Source organism: Capra hircus, chromosome 13 (assembly GCF_001704415.2).
Source record: "Capra hircus breed San Clemente chromosome 13, ASM170441v1, whole genome shotgun sequence".
In the NCBI taxonomy this organism is placed as follows: domain Eukaryota; kingdom Metazoa; phylum Chordata; class Mammalia; order Artiodactyla; family Bovidae; genus Capra; species Capra hircus.
The window spans coordinates 54,324,352-54,338,004 of record NC_030820.1 but is presented as its reverse complement, the minus strand read 5'-3'; the positions used below and the strand labels follow the sequence as shown (position 1 = coordinate 54,338,004).

The 13,653-nt window shown below is 61.1% G+C and overlaps 1 protein-coding gene across 1 annotated transcript; it reads right to left on the bottom strand.

Moving 5' to 3' along the window:
* On the bottom strand, window positions 7,909-12,711 carry HRH3 (histamine receptor H3). The gene is made up of 3 exons (XM_018057589.1): window positions 12,151-12,711; window positions 10,950-11,116; window positions 7,909-9,950 (listed from the first exon to the last, which is right to left on the bottom strand). Exons 1-3 carry the CDS (start codon window positions 12,407-12,409, stop codon window positions 9,021-9,023), a joined length of 1,356 nt encoding a protein of 451 aa, XP_017913078.1. The 5' UTR covers window positions 12,410-12,711; the 3' UTR covers window positions 7,909-9,020.

Below are 13,653 nucleotides of genomic sequence, written 5' to 3'. Positions count from 1 at the left end.
TATCCAGTGCTTTTAGGTTGCTTTTAAAGACATTTAAGAGATGAGGTGGACCCCAAGCCACAGCCCCCGTCTCAGCTCCCCTAGACCTGCCTCTTCTGGCCGTTTTGCTGAGTGACCTGCTCTGAAGTCTGAGCAGCTCTTACTACCTTGATCAACCTGAAGCATCACCTGTTGATCTCTGGCCCTAAGCAGGGACTTGCTTTCTCACACTTAATCCCTGTACCCTTCCTGGGTTTGTGTCAGGCCATCGGGGCATGGGCTGTGGGCTCCTGGGTTTTCTTGCGGCATTCTCCCTCCTCCAGGTGGTGTCTGTCCAGCGTCATCCCTTCCCACTGGTTCCATCTCCCCGGAGCTCAGCCACCAGCCTCCCCTGAGGTCTTCTCTCCACTTCCTCGGCCTTCTGTTCCCCCGTGGATGACAGTGGGCCCAGCGCCTCCCTGCTCTCTCCTCCCTCCTGCTTTACTCTCGATTCATCTGCAAAGACCCTGTTTCCAAATCGCGTCATATTGTGAGTTTCCAACTGATGTGAATTTGGGGTCCTCTTCAGCCCCATCAGCACCCTGTTTCATACCGAGCTGATGCCCCCTCATCTCCCCATGCAGCAGCCTAAGCGGCCCTATCCTTGTATGCACAGATCCCTGCCCCACCCCTGCTTGGCGACCCTCTCCCTTGCCTGGCCTGACTCCCCCTGGCCCCCGGGCTCCCTGCCCCACCACTCCAGCTGTTTCCTTGCAACACCAGGGACCCTCCAGTAAGGATCCTCTGGGAAACCAGGCTTCTGTGTGCCAGTGCCCTTCCTCAGACACCCTATGAGTGCCTCCCAGCTGGTGGCCCCGCAACCATCTGATCAAAGCCAGACTCACCTACATGGGCCCTGCCCTGGGCCATGCTGGCCTGTCTCAGGTACGTGGTCCTTGGTATGTTCATCGGCCACCATGTGGCTCTTTGAGACACAGCTCACTGGTTTGCATTGCATCCCGGGGCCAGGACGCCAGAGGCAGGAGGACAGACTTGCTGGGCCCATAGTAGTTCAGGTAGAACACACATGTGTGGGGATACACACCAGTGTGTTTACAGATGAGGGGGACATTCAAAGGTCACGGAGAGGCGGGCACCACCCCTGAGGGTTCTGTCAGACGGGTCAGTGGTGATCAGGCTTGGGGGTGGAGAGGTGGCTATGGCTCTGAAAGCACGTGAGGTGCCTGGTCATGTTATCATGTGACGAAGTCGCACAGAACTTGAGGTTTGATGGGTGGACTCAGAGTCTGGGAAGGCGAGAAAGTTCTGGAGGTGGATGTTGGGAATAGTTGCACGACTGTGAATGTGCCTAAGGCCACTGAGCTGTGCACTTAAAACGGTTAAAAGGGTAAGTTTTACATATATTTGACCACAGTAAAAACACATGCAGAACTAAGCACACGCACTTGTGTGCACACATGCAGTTACATGCACACACGTGCAGGTGAGCATGTGCTAGGCACTGTTGACACCATCCGTCTCATCACAGGGTGGCTCTAATGCTCAGGCCCACCAAGGCCAGGGTGTCTCCTCTTGTGAAAGGGCAACAGGGCAGACAGCAGAGGGGACACACAGGCCTTGGGTGGAGCCAGAGCTGCCGACAGGAGTGTGAGCACCCAAAGAGGGCCACCTGGAGGGGTCTCTCTGTCTTGCAAACCTTTAATTCTCGAGAAAAAAATTTTTTTTTCCTTGTCAGAAGTAACCAGGCAGCAGTGGGTCGGTATTTTTCCAGAGCCACGAGATGTCTCCACTTTCTGCTATGGCCTTGGAGTGGAGGTGGGGGTGAAGGGCAGGCTTTCTGCCTTACTGTGGTCTGGGTGGGCTGCCTAGCCCATGGAGCCCACTACACTTGGCACTGGGATATGCCTGTCACCCACCCCTAATTGCCTGGTTTTATCATCTATATGCCTGGGACGCATCTGTAAGGTCCAGCAGAGTAGGGACACCCGTGGTCTGGCCTGGGGTCTTAAACTTGCTTACTTCAGCCCCACCCTGGGTACACAGCCCCTTCCCCATGTGGGATCTTCTGGGACCCACGGCCAGGGACAGAGCAAGCCTTGGAGTCTAGAGGGCCATGCCCCCAAGATGCTAGCATACTGTCCCTGGCCAAGCCTATCCATGCTCAGACTCCTTTCGATTCAAAGATGGTCCTCTGTTAAAGTCTGGGCCACAGGCAGCCACCGGCTGCCCACCCACAGGCCCTTCCCATAGCTTCCAAAGAGCTGGATGGGTCCTCAGAGCTCAGCCCCTCCCCCACATTGTCCACAAAGACAGGGAGAGACCACCTCTGTGAGATTTGAATTTCAGACTCGCAACAAAGAATGCGGTACTTAGCCACCAGATTATTTGTTGTGACTCTGAAATCCAGGTTGCACTGAGCTCCTGTGTTTTATCTGACGGCGGGAGTGAAGGGATGAAGCAGGGGGAGGTTGCATAAACACATCCCTGTTGCCACTGGCCCTGGAGGGGGGGCTTTGGACTGGGCCACCTGGGGGAGAGGCTCCACCCCACCAGGGTCCTGCGTTCTTCCCATCCCTGGAGGGGCAGAGGGCCCAGCCTGATGACCTATGCCAGGGCAGCACGAAGTGTTTACTTTCAGCCAGCTGCCCCCTGGTGTCCTTGGGTGGCCCAGCAGTAGTGACCCCCTCCCTCAGATGGTGGCACCGGCCCACATGGCTGCTTTACCCTGATGAGGTCGGGCCAGCTGGCTCATTAGGACCACAGAGGGCTGTCTGCAGTCCATAGCTGTTTAGGGGGCCTCAGGGGACCACCCAGCGCTGGTCCCAGGAATCCTCTGTGTGGGCCACAGAGCTGCTGACCCAGCATGGGGGTTCCATCCAGGAGCTTGGACTGAGAGATACTGACTTCTTTCAATGATCTGGGATCCTCAGTGACATAAGCTTCTGACTCAGGGCCCCACGGGAGCTCAGGACGGTGTGCAGACACCGTCCATCCTCGGCCCTCCCCCACCCGGGGTGTCTTGCAGTCTGAAACACTTGGGTTAGAATTTGACTCCTTTCGATTCAAAGATGGTCCTCTGTTAAAATGCACATCTCTCCTCTCTGGAGTAGTCAGCCCATCACACTTTAGTATGAATTAATAGGTTTGAGGAGCTGGGACAAGGGGCAGACGATTTCCAGGCAGAGCAGAGCCTCAGCTGACGCAGAAGGCCCTGGGCCCTGAAGGGCATCAGGGAGGGGCCAGCAAGGAATTGTCCACCCCCGTGGCTACTTGGGAATCTGGGGTTCTGCCAAACTGGGGCCCAGGGCAGAGGGCAGGCCAGTCCCTATCCTATACCTACCTCTGCTCAGAACCAGGGCTTGCTGAGCTCTTTGAGGACTGTCCAGCATTTAAAGCAGAGCGTTTACAGATCACCCAGTTTGACGTGTTTGAATTTGGAAGCCGGTGACTCTGGAATGTCACAGATGCATTTTTAGCCCAGCACTACCACCCCCTCCTCCCCTTGCTCCAAACCCTCCCTCCCCCTCCCTCCCCCTCCCTTCTCTCCTGTCTTTCTTCTTTCTCTTTTGAAGGATATTTTTGTGCCCCTCCGAGATTTGTGTCTGATGAGCTCCACAGCAAGGCACCTCCTCTGGACACAGAGCCTGCCACCTTGGGGACAGGACGCTAGGTGCTGTGTGGGATGCCCTGTTTAGTGGAGAAGGAATTTAAGCCAAGGCAGAGTTCCTGGTGACCTGTGGACGGGAAGGATGTCACAGGCCAAAAGCCTGGCATCCTGCCCTTCCTTCCTTACAGCCGGTATGTTACACTGAACATACCAACAGTCATTGTTTCCTACCAACAATCGCGACATCTTTGAATCACTTTGTTGCACACCTGAAACTAACACAACACTGTAAATCAGCTGTTGTGTTGTGTGCTCGGTCATGTTTGACTCTTCGTGACCCTGGGGACTGCAGCCCACCAGGACCCTCTGACCATGGGATCCTCCAGGCAGAAATACTGGAGTGAGTTGCCATTTTCTCCTCCAGGGGATCTTCCCGACCCAGGGATCGAACTCTTGTCTCTTAGGTGTCCTGCATCGGCAGGCAACTTCTTTACCAACTGCACCACCTGGGAAGCCCACAGTCATCACAAACAACTAATTATTATTTACTAAATGATTAACTCACTTCCCCATTTTTTATTAAAGACAGAGCCGTCTCGTGAGCAGGAATGTTTCCTTCCCCTCCCCCACCCCAAGACAGAGGAGTACCAAGCTGGGTCATCACATTACAAAATGTTATTTTGTGCTGGCTTTAGGAAAAGAGGGGCGTTTGTTGACTCATGAAACCAAAAGGGGCTAGCTTCAGGCCAGGCTGGATCCAGGTGCTCAGAGAGCAGCAGGTAGAAGCCATCTGCCAGTTCTCCATGGCTTTCTTCTGCCTTGGTTGCAGCAGGCGTGCTCCCTCCATGGAGAGGCCTCTAAAGAACAGTGTTGGAGGCCACCAGGCCAGCAACCCCAGTTGCAGGGGAGCATCGGCCTCCCAGGGCCCCCAAAGTCCCAGGACGGCTGCTGTCTGGCCACACTGGGGATGTGCACTGCCCCAACTTTCCCCCAGTGGTTCTTTGCAGCCATACCTGGGACCCACAGCTGTCCTGGAGCCCAGGGATGGTGTCAGCCCCTAGACCCACTGGAGTGAAGAGGGGATGGTTCCCAAAGGAAAAGCAGGAGCTGCTGCCACCAGAAGAAGCATTGGGCTTGGGCAGCGAGAGGCCTTGGACTTGCTCAGAAGTGTGTGTGTTTCCAGGTGCCCAGAGTAGGGCTTGGGAGAGGAAGAGAAGGTGGGAGAGGGTGGGGTGTCCCCTTAGCCTTCCAGAGGGGCAGCCCCCTGCCCTGGCCTCAGCTTCCCCAGTGTGTGGAAGCACATTTTCCACATGACCTGGGTGGTTGGGTCCAGGTTCCTCCACCCACCTTCCTAACTCTCCCTTCTCTCTCCCACTTTCTTGGCTCCAAAAGGGCAACTTCTCCCAGCTCCTGTGCACCACACACAGAACATACAACAGACACCGCTGTGTGCTTTGGGTTAAGATCAGCACAGTTGAGTTCATTCCCAAGGCTCATGGGAGCCCTTCCCAGATGCACTGCCAGGCAGGTTTCTCCACTGTACTCGTCATCCAGGGATGCAGGTGAGTCCCAGGAGGACACAGTGGGGTGGAGACCCACTCACATACCTCACCCCCCTTGGTGCCCGGAGGGACCCAGGGGGCAGGAGGATGGAGTCTTGGCCCCTACTGGCTGCTGAGTGTGGGATATGAGCCAGTTGCCCAGCTTCCAGGGCACCAGCTCTCAGGGTCTACTGAGTGTGGAGCTGAGCCCACCCCTCTCTGTGGGGAGTCCCTGAGGACACAAGCTCCAATAAATGTTGGTAGAAAGGTTCCCGTACCCCCCGAGCCCAGCCACGAGTGTCAGAATGGGAGGTGGAGGCAGGGGCTAGATAGGCTGGGTCTCCCCATGGCTCAGACCTCCAGAAGTCCTGCCAGCTGATCCCAGGCTTCCCTCATTATGACCCTGATGCCCCAAAGGACTGCTGAGTAACTTGACCTTTTGTAGAAAGATGGGAGCTGCCTGCTGGGCTCCTGGGAACTTCACCCCAGGGTGGGAAGGACCCACACCCAGCAGCTGCACAGAGCCAGTTCCCAGGCGGGCTCTCCTGGAGCCAGCACCTTGGTGGGAGGGGTGGCCAAACAGATGGAACCAGTGCCAGCCTGGGGAGGGGGGTTCCTGAGATCTGTTGGCCCTACGCCCTGCTTCCCTGAGGGCCAAAGGCTGGCCCTGAGGGGAGCCAGGTCACCCATGAGTGTCCAGGGCAGAACCCTGCCTCAGGCCTTTGCCCAGTTCTTCAGCTGTGTGGCTCTGCCAGTCTCTGCACTTGTCCTCACAAATCCCCCAGGTACCCACTATTAGGGCTGGCTGACACAGCTGGGGCACCCAGACTGAGCTCCATCCTAGGGCCTTAGGCTCACTCTCTGGAGGCCTCGTTGTCCTCAGAAGCAAGGTCACCCTCCTCATCTCGGCTTCCAGGCCCCAGGGCATCACTGCTGCCCATCTGGGTCCCTTTCACTTACATGCCCTTCTTTCAGCCCATGGGCTCAAACCCACCACTAGGCTCAGTGGAGGTTTATGGAATAAAGGAATGAAACAACAGCTCTGCAGACAGGCTCCCTGTCCACATGGCTGATGAGCCAGGTGCCCCCTCCTCTTGGTCCCCCCAACCCCGTCTTCCACCCCCGTGGGAACAGCCCTACTTAAGGGCCAGTTGTTTGTCTACCTGCCTCCCACCAGCCCATGGCTGGCTCAGAGCCCGGCACACAGTAGGTGCTCAATAAACAGCAGCTGCCGATGTGGGTGGTGCCCGCGAGGGTGGCAGCTCCTGCCTCTGGGCTCAGCTTTGTCTCTGCTCCCAGCAGTGGATCCAAGGAGAAGGGCCCCCTTGGCGGGTTTGTTTGTGGCAGGACACGACCCAATAGACTCTGTGTCTTTCTTCTCTCCTGCTCCACCCCTGCAAGGGAGCTCTGGGAGCGGCAGTTGCCAGAGATTGAAGGCAAAATTGCTTGAAAGCCTGCACTTTTATCCTCCAATTTGTAGCCATTTAGCAGGGCCGGGCTGAGGGGCAGTGCGGGCTCTGGCTGTGCGGGCAGCACAGAGGCACCCACTGCTGCAGAGAATGGGTTCTTTGTCCTTCTCCAGACAGCTCTGGGCTGCGAGATGACGCCCACAGACCGGGGGCCAGGCGGGTCTGCAGGGCCGCAGGGAAGGTCAGTGGCCAGCCTCACCCCAGGGCCCAGAGCTGCGAGGGCTTCCCCAAGCTCTGGCCACAGGCAGCGGGTGGCCTCTGCCGACCCTGCCTCACTTCCCCACTCCCAGTGCTCAGCTCCCGACAGTGCCCAGGCCCAGAGCGGACCCGAGGCTTGGCCCTCCCTTGGGCCACTAAGAAGACTGTTACCCTGCCCGGACCAGAGGGGTCTCTCTCGAGGACAAAGATCATGGAAGGGAAGGGGTACCAGCTTGGTGAGAAAATGTCTAGAAGAGGAAGATTGTGGTTTTAAACATTGTGAATAGCTGCGCCCCTGCTGTAGTGGGAGCACTGTCTGGACCTCACTGTTGGATTCGGGAGCCATGGCACCCAGCCGTAAGGCTGGCACTGAGGCTGCCAAGCGTCTCTCAGCCAGAGGAAGAGAGAACATGGTCAGGACTGTGGACGCTGTGCCGGCACAGCAGGGGGTGTCCGTGAGGTCAGAGCAGGGAGGGGCCCTCGTGGCTGGAAAGGAGGGAAAGCTTCCTGGAGGCAGTGGCATCTGACCCACCCATGTTTATGTCGCCCCTAGGTTGAGCTGGTCTTGCCCTCTTTCCGAGTGGTCTCTGGGCAGCTGGGCCAGTGTCTGCCCCTCTGTGGAGCCCAACGGGCTCAGGCTCACCCAGCACCGTCCTCATCATCTCCTTCTCCCTGTCCCCGTCCATCACACTCATCCCACCTCCAGGCCATGGCCAGGAAGCCACTCTACCAGAGATGCCTCCCCACCTTGGGCCGTCACCCTCTTGAGCTCGGCTCCAGCCCCTACACCCCTGAAAGCTCCCCATGGCTGAGAACAGTGAGAACCTCTGTCCTGGAGCAGCCAAGCTGCAGCAGGTGGGGGCTGTGCTGTCTATTTTGAAGCCTGAAGTGAGAGGGAGTGGCGGGCAGAGCACTGCTGGGGCACCATGTCCCTTACTGGGGTTAAACCCTTGTATGACTGCTGGCTGTCTTCTCTCCCCCTCCCCCGCTTGAAGAGACACTGAGGTGGCGGGGAGGGGCAGGCCTGCATCTCATGCCCGCCTGAGTGCTCCTGTGTCCCCATGGGTTCCAACTGATGCTTGGCCACCCCCATGAAGTCCTCAGGAATCAGCACCAATAAAAAAATACACTTTACTGTGTGGACTGCAGGGTCTGCAGGGGCAGCACGGCAGGGGTGCGGGGAGCAGAGCATGCAGAGCGCCAGCCAGTGCACGGGATGCGGCAAAGCAGCCCCTCTGCTGGGCTTGGCACCTGGCCCCTGGGCTCCTCCGACTGCCCTGAGAGGACTCTCAGGGCTCGGCTCTTTCTCTCTCCCAAACCGGGATACTCTGGTTGAGCAGATGGAGCGGGAGGGGCAGCCTTCTGGACAATCGAGCGTCCGGGGCTCCGGCCACCCTCAGAGCCTCCAGTCGGGGCCCAGTGCCCGAGCTGGAGGCAGGGTGGGCAGAGCAGCTGGCTCGGCTCAGCCAGAAGCGGCACACAAGGAAGGAGGATGTGGGAGCCCACACCTGCCAATCCAGCCCCAAGCTCCTCAGCAGTTTTGTCTCTTTTGATTAAACATCTAAGGAACACCGAGTTCACGGACGTGTTTTCTTCTTCTCCGTCTTCCTGAAACACCCAGAATGGAGACGCAGAGACCTGCAGCGAGCAAGGTTCCTGGGGAGCGCCCGGCACTTTGGGAGCAGATAAAGTTGGAGGGAGGAGGGATGAAGGACCGGGTCCGGCCTCAAGCAGGGGACGGACAGCAGCAAAGCCAGCAGCCAGGGCTTGTCTGGGACAGGGCAGGTGTGCAGGCGTGTGCAGGTGTGTGTGCGTGCAGGGGCCGAGCGCTGGCCCCAGAGGCCTGGAGCACACACCAAGCACTTGCTTTGGGAAGAACACTGAGCAGTAATTGTGAGAAACAAGGACATGACCAGCCATCACACTGTCTGTGGGGGTGGACAGAGTGGCTGGGAGCCCTGGATTGTCCCTCCTGGGCTACAGCAGGACTTGGGTGGCATCATTCTGGCTCACGCAGCAGGGGCCCTTCCAGCTGCCCACCAGCCTGCCTCCACTGCCAGCGGATGGTCTGAGAGGCTGCCATGGCATTTAGGGTGGGCCAGAAACAAGGCAGAGCACACGCCTGCAGGGCGGTCAGGTGTACATGAAGGCCCAGCTGCCCAGGAACCCAGGGCCTTGAGCGGATGGCAGTGGCCTCAAGCATCCCGGGTGCCATGGAAGGCCAGCTCACTTCCAGCAGTGCTCCAGGGAGCTGTGGGGCTGGATCTTGAGCTTCTGGGGGCAGAGTAGCTTGGTGAAAGCCCGGCGGAAGCTATAGTGGCACAGCGGGTAGAGGACAGGGTTGACAGCCGAGTTGGCCCACAGCAGCCAGAAGGACGTCTCGTACCAGTAGTCGGGGATGCAGTGGCCATGGCAGGCGGCCCGAATGATCATCAGGAGCGTGTAGGGGGCCCAGCAGAGCCCGAAGATGCTCACGATGACGGCCAGTGACTTGGCTACCTTCTTATCCCGCGAGAGCCGGAAGCGCTGGGTGATGCTCTGGGACACCATCTTCATGCGCTTCTCGAGGGACGCCGAGGACGCGGATGGCTTGGAACCACGCTTGAGTGATCGAGGCCTCTCGGTGCCCCTTGAGGAGCTGCCGGAGCTGGAGGTGGGCGAGGCCGCGGCACCCCCACCACTACCACCCCCGAGGGCCACCTCCCCGGCCTCAGGGCCCGGGGTCACCTCGCTGACTCCCACCCCGTACCTGTGCAGCGGCACGGCCTCCCCGCACCCTTTCTGCCAGCATCCCCAGCAGCTGGGTGCAGTGGGCGGTGGAGAGGGCTGGGCCTCGGGTGGAAGCTCGGTGGTGGCCGCCTCGCGCACTCCATCCAGCCGGACACGGGTGCGCCTCTGGATGTTCAGGTAGATGCTGAGGTTGAAGAAGGTGACACTGAGGAAGGGGGTGAAGAACTCAAGGGTGGAGGCCGTGATGAGGAAGTACCAGTTGTAGAAGAACTCGGCGTAGCAGTGGCCCTCAGGGATGGAGCTGCCGCCAGACAGGTACTCCCAGCTGAGGATGGCGGGCCCATAGAGCAGGAAGGCCAACACCCACACCAGCACCATCTTCTGCACCGCCCGCCGCGTGTCACCCTGCTGGGCCCGGTAAGAGACCTGTGGCGGGACATGCTGGGTCAGGAGGCAAGGGGACTGAGCCAGGGCACAGTGCTGCCCAGAGCTCCGGGCAGCCTCCAGGCCTCTGTGCAGGGCCCTCCTCAGCAAAGACGCCTTCCCTTATCCTCCACGAACCCCCAGTAGGCTGAGGCCTGTGACTCTCCCATGGGCTCGGAACCGCCTCTCAGAATCCTAATATTGTGCCAGGCTGCCTGTAAGCCATCCCCCTGCCAGCTGTGTGGCTCCCTAGGAGTCACGTCACTGTCCAGTCCTTTGAGGACCCATCATGTGCCCTGCTCTGTGCTCGGCATCTTTGATATCATCTCACTTAATCTTCACAGCTGCTCCACCCTGGTCCCCACATTCTTGATGGTTCAGGTCAGGCAGGAAAGACCACAGGTGGCGGGGCTCCACGGGCAGAGCTGACTCCAAACCCGTGCTCTCTGCACCCTGACCCACTGCCTCCCTAGATTAGGACACACACAGCCCTGGCAGAGTGAGCCTGGCAGAGCCGTCAGAGGAGATGGCACCAGACTGACCTCTGGGGCAGTGCTGCCACCAGCCCTGTGCCTGCGTGACTCTGACATGGGAAGTGTGGGCAGTCCAGGGTCCCTAAGTGTGGCCACCTACACCCAGGGCAGCTCATGGAGCCTGTCTTTCTGAGGCACACACACCCGTGGGGAGGTCCTACCAAGGGCCCTTGGCCCCAGATAGTCCCTTAGTTCCAGGGACTTTGGACCTGCTCCAGGGTGGAGGCTGGAGTGACCCCCTCCTTCAGGTCCAGACAGGCCCTTCTGCCCAAACCAGGACCAGTCCTACTGGCGGCAGATGGCTACTGAGCAGGCAGGTGGCTACAGAGTGCCTGAGGTGAGCAGACCCCAAGCCCACCCAGCACCGCCCATTCAGAAGTGGCCGAACCCCTGCCTGGTGCATCTCCTTGCCGCCTCTGGCCACCCTGCCCCCTGAGAGTGAACATGGGCACCCACATCCCAGACTCACGGCTCGGGTGACCGACAGGAAGCGGTCATAGCTGATGAGAACGATATTGAAGACAGAGGAGGTGCAGAGCAGGTAGTCCACCACCAACCACAGCTTGCAGAGGCCCCGGCCAAAGGGCCAGCGACCAGTCAGCACGTAGGGCACATAGAGTGGGATGCAGAACGCACCTGTGGGAAAGGAGGGCCATGGCTGGGCAGGGGCCTGGGGTCAGACCCCCCCACAGCTGGGAGATAAGCAGGACCTGGGGGCACATAATGGACCCCTTTCTGGGACCAGCAATCCCCCCTCCGCCTCCTTCCTAGGCATGCTCTGAGCCCTGCACCTGGCCTCCAACCCTTGCCCCACCCCCAGCCCCACCCCCAGCCCCACTGTGTTCCTGGACTTGGGAGCAGGAAAAAGCTCCAGCGGTAGGGCCCACTGGGCACAAGGAGACCCAAAGCGTCATTCCTGGCCTTTTGCTAGTCCTCTCAGTGCCTGAAGGAAGGAAGAATTTCCTTCCTCTCCGCCCCGCTGCACCCCAACTCCTATCCTGGACTTTGGGCAGCTCCTCCTCATCAGCTCAGAAGCAGAGAAAACATTTCTCCGGACTCAAAGGGCACTTGACTGCTACCATGCGGGCGGCTCCCAACGCCAAGCCCCGCTCTGAGCAGCTGGCAGACGCTCCTCTCAGCCCCAACAGGTGTCTGGCGCTCCGGCCCCCTCCTTGCGCCCCGCCCCCGCCCCCCCCGCAGCCGGCAGCAGCGCACGGACACGTGAGAGCGCGCGCTTCAGAGCATCTCCCCAACCCCCCCTTCCCCGCGGCCTCCTCCCCCAACACGGCTCTAAAAATCTCCCTTCCACGTCCCCTCCCCCCAGCCTCCCCCCAACACCCTCCCCGTGTCCTGAGTCCGCTGCAGCCTTTGTTTGGCTACGGCGCAGGAGCCCGCGCTGCACAGTGGCCGCAGAGCCTTGCGCCTTGCTGAGCGCCCGCTCGCTCGGACCCCTTCCCCGGGGACGTCCTTCCCCAGCCCGAGTCCCGGGGCCCGGGAGGCAAGGAACTTCGCCTGTGCCCACCTCCCCAAAGTCCTGGACACCCCCTACCCAGGCCTGGCTTCCTAGCGGGGTGTGTTCCCGAGGAAAAGCACCCTAGGTCCACGTTCCAATCCCTGCTGACCCGACCCGGCTGGGCGCCCCTGACTCTGGAGGGGGCTGGGGGCTTTACCCACGAGGAAGTCGGAGATGGCGAGGTTGAGCAGAAAGAAGTTGTTTTGCGTGCGGAGGCTCGAATCCGCCACGAAGGCGAGCATGACCAGCGCGTTGCCCAGCACCGTGGCCACGATGAGCAGCGCCATGAGCGCCGCCAGCACCGCGGTCCAGGCGGCGGAGAAGCCGCGCGCCCCGCCCGCCGCCGCCGCCGCCGCCGCCTCGCCCGCCAGCGCCCCCGACGCGTTCAGCGGCCCGTCGGGCGATGAGCGCTCCATGGCCCCGCCGGCTCACGGGGCGCGGGGGCGCGGGGCAGGGTGCGGACCGCCAGCCGGGCGGCCAGGAGTGGCCCCGGTCCCGGAGCCTGGTCTTTGCGGGCTCTCGGCCCGGCCGGGTTCCCCGTTGGGTGCCCGGCGCATGGTCCGCGGGCGCCGAGACGGGGGCCGGGGCGGGCCGCGCCCAGGGGGCCCGGCCCGGAATCTGAGCCGAACCAGGGCCAGCGGCACGACCACTGCAGCCCGAGCGGACCCGGGGCGGAGCTGGAGCCGGAGCCGCTGCCTGAGCGTCCGTGCGCCCGGAGTGCCGCGCGCAGCTGAGTGAGCCCCGAGCCCAGCCGGCGGCCCCCCGCGCCCCGCGCAGCGCCCCCGCCATTGGCTGCCGCCCTCGCCCCGCCCCCGCCCCGCCCGGCGCCGGCAGCACCACGGACAGCGCCGCGTGCCCGCCGGGCCGCCGGAGCCCCAGCCCGAGTGCGCACGCCGGCTGGCGAAGAACCTGGCACGGCGGTCGCCCGAGCTGGGGGCTCGCCTGCGGTCAACCGCCCGCGCACACAGGAGCCAGTCTCTGGGCCGCTTGACCTGCCCTGTGCCCTCCGTCCCAGTGACCCCTGGCTGGCTCTCATCGGGATCTGGGGCGCCTGAGGGGGTCCGGAGTGGGAGTGAGGGGAAACTTCTGCATCCGCGCTCAGGGCAACTTGCCCCCACGGGACCCCCTCCTCGTTTCACCCTTCGAGCAAGCAGGACTCGGAGAAAGGAATCTCCCGAAGAGAAAGGATGGGAGGGGTCTCCGACAGCCGGTGCCCTGGTCAGGGGTTTGCTCCACCCCCCATATGGGTGGGACTTTGGCTCTCACTCTCCCTTGGGCAGGACCCAGGGTAGGGTCCAGGGTGACCTGCAAGGCGCAGACAGATGTGGAGTTACATAAGGGAAGATGGGGAACCAGCGAACCCAGCCGCGAAGGGAGCGTGCCCACCCTGAGCTCAGGGGGCCGTAGGCTGGGGGAAAGCGACCGTCGGCCTGGCACCCAGCCTCGGGGTCCCCCCGGTGGACAGCGCGGTGGTGAGGTCGCTAGTGCGGGGACAGACGAGGTCACTGCGCTCCGGGCGCAGCTAAGGCGGCGCGCTGCGTTAGCGCCCGCGGGAGGGGCTGGGGGGAGAGCGGCAGGAGGGAGCGCCCCCTCCCCCAGGCACAAGCGTTCGGATAGACAGGGTCGACGACGAGACACACACAGCGAGACAGACAGACAC

Coding starts and splice junctions, on each gene's coding strand:
- HRH3 (XM_018057589.1), bottom strand. CDS start 12,409: ATGGAGCGCTCATCGCCCGACGGGCCGCTGAACGCGTCGGGGGCGCTG. Junction 11,117..12,150: donor CATCTCCGACTTCCTCGTGG/GTAAAGCCCCCA, acceptor CCTTTCCCACAG/GTGCGTTCTGCATCCCACTC. Junction 9,951..10,949: donor TCCTGTCGGTCACCCGAGCC/GTGAGTCTGGGA, acceptor GTCCCGCCACAG/GTCTCTTACCGGGCCCAGCA.